Genomic DNA, 1,560 nt, shown 5'->3' with positions numbered 1-1,560 from the left:
TCCCTGGACAAACTGGGAACAGTCCCTGAATAATCTGGGAACAATCCTTGGATAAAATGGGAACACAACCTGGATAAAGTGGGAACAATCCTTTGAACAGTCCCTGGATAAACTGGGATTGGCACCTGAATAAAGTGGGAACAGTCCCTGGATAGACTGGGAACACAATCTGGATAAACTGGGAACAATCCCTGTATAAACTGGGAACAATCCTTGGACAAACTGGGAAAAGTCCCTGGATAAACCGGGAACAGTCCCTGAATAATCTGGGAACACAACCTGGATAAAGTGGGAACAATCCCTGGATAAAGTGGGAACAATCCTTGGAACAGTCCCTGGATAAATTGGGATTGATACCTGGATAAACTGGGAATTGTCCCTGAATAATCTGGGAACAATCCTTGGATAAAATGGGAACACAACCTGGATAAAGTGAGAACAATCCTTGGAACAGTCCCTGGATAAACTGGGATTGGCACCTGAATAAAGTGGGAACAGTCCCTGGATAGACTGGGAACACAATCTGGATAAACTGGGAACAATCCCTGGATAAAGTGGGAACAATCCTTGGACAAACTGGGAAAAGTCCCTGGATAAACTGGGATTGATATCGGGATAAAGTGAGAATAGTCCCTGGATAGACTGGGAACAATCCTTGGGATAAACTGGGAATTGTCCCTGGATAAAGTGGAAACAATCCCAGGATAAATTGGGATTGATACTGGATAAACTGGGAATTGTCCCTGGATAAAACAGGGAACAGTCCCTGGATAAACTGGGAACAATCCTTGGATAAACAGGGAATAGTCCCTGGATAAAGTGGGAACACAACCTGGATAAACTGGGAATAGTCCCTGGATAAATTGGGATTTGTCCCTGGATAAAACAAGGAACAGTCCCTGGATAAACTGGGAACAGAATCCTTGGACAAACTGGGAAGAATCCCTGGATAAACTGGGCAGAATCCCTGGACCCGGTGTGCTCCATACCTGGAATTCCAGCATGGATTTTCCCTTGTTGGACTCCAGCATGAAGCGGAATGCTCCGATCCCGGTGTTGGGATTATCTGCCTCCTCCCGGTTGCCCTGCCAAGAATTCCAGGCAGGAATTACCATTCCAACTCCAGTCACACCAGTCCTAATCCCAGAATTCCCACCTGGAGCTGTTCCAGCTGCCTCAGGATACACTTGGGATAACACCTGGAAAAACTGAGCTCTCCCAGCAGGAGGAATTCCAGGATAATTCCCCTGGGAATGGGATTTTCCTGGCAGTGATCCCAAAGTTCTCCCAACAAACCCTTTGGAGAGCACAGAGAGAATTCCCTGTGGGATCATCAGAGAGGGAAAAGGAGAAGATGAAGCTCCTGCTGAGACTGGAAGTACTGGAAAACCTTTGGATCTGGGAATATACACAGGGAACCAACTCCAAAACTTTGGATTTGAGACTTTTCCAGGAGCTCCAGTTGGGAAAACAAGTCCAAACCTTTGGATTTGAGGCTTTTCCAGGAGCTCCTTGCTTTGCCAGGAGCTCCAGTTGGGAAAACAAGTCCAAACCTTTGGA

General features: G+C 46.6%; 1 protein-coding gene across 1 annotated transcript in view; it reads right to left on the bottom strand.

Moving 5' to 3' along the window:
• LOC103806250 (LIX1-like protein) overlaps positions 1-1,115 on the bottom strand; it is a 3,683-nt gene extending 2,568 nt beyond the window's left edge. The window contains exon 1 of the mRNA XM_009078932.1: positions 990-1,115. Coding sequence (XP_009077180.1) covers positions 990-1,115 — 126 coding nt within the window. The remainder of the gene's footprint in view (positions 1-989) is intronic.
• Between the last annotated feature and the right edge of the window lie 445 nt (positions 1,116-1,560).

This window comes from Acanthisitta chloris, unplaced genomic scaffold (assembly GCF_000695815.1).
Source record: "Acanthisitta chloris isolate BGI_N310 unplaced genomic scaffold, ASM69581v1 scaffold20867, whole genome shotgun sequence".
In the NCBI taxonomy this organism is placed as follows: Eukaryota; Metazoa; Chordata; class Aves; order Passeriformes; family Acanthisittidae; genus Acanthisitta; species Acanthisitta chloris.
The sequence above is the reverse complement of the archived record's forward strand: the minus strand, read 5'-3'. Positions and strand labels throughout refer to the sequence as shown.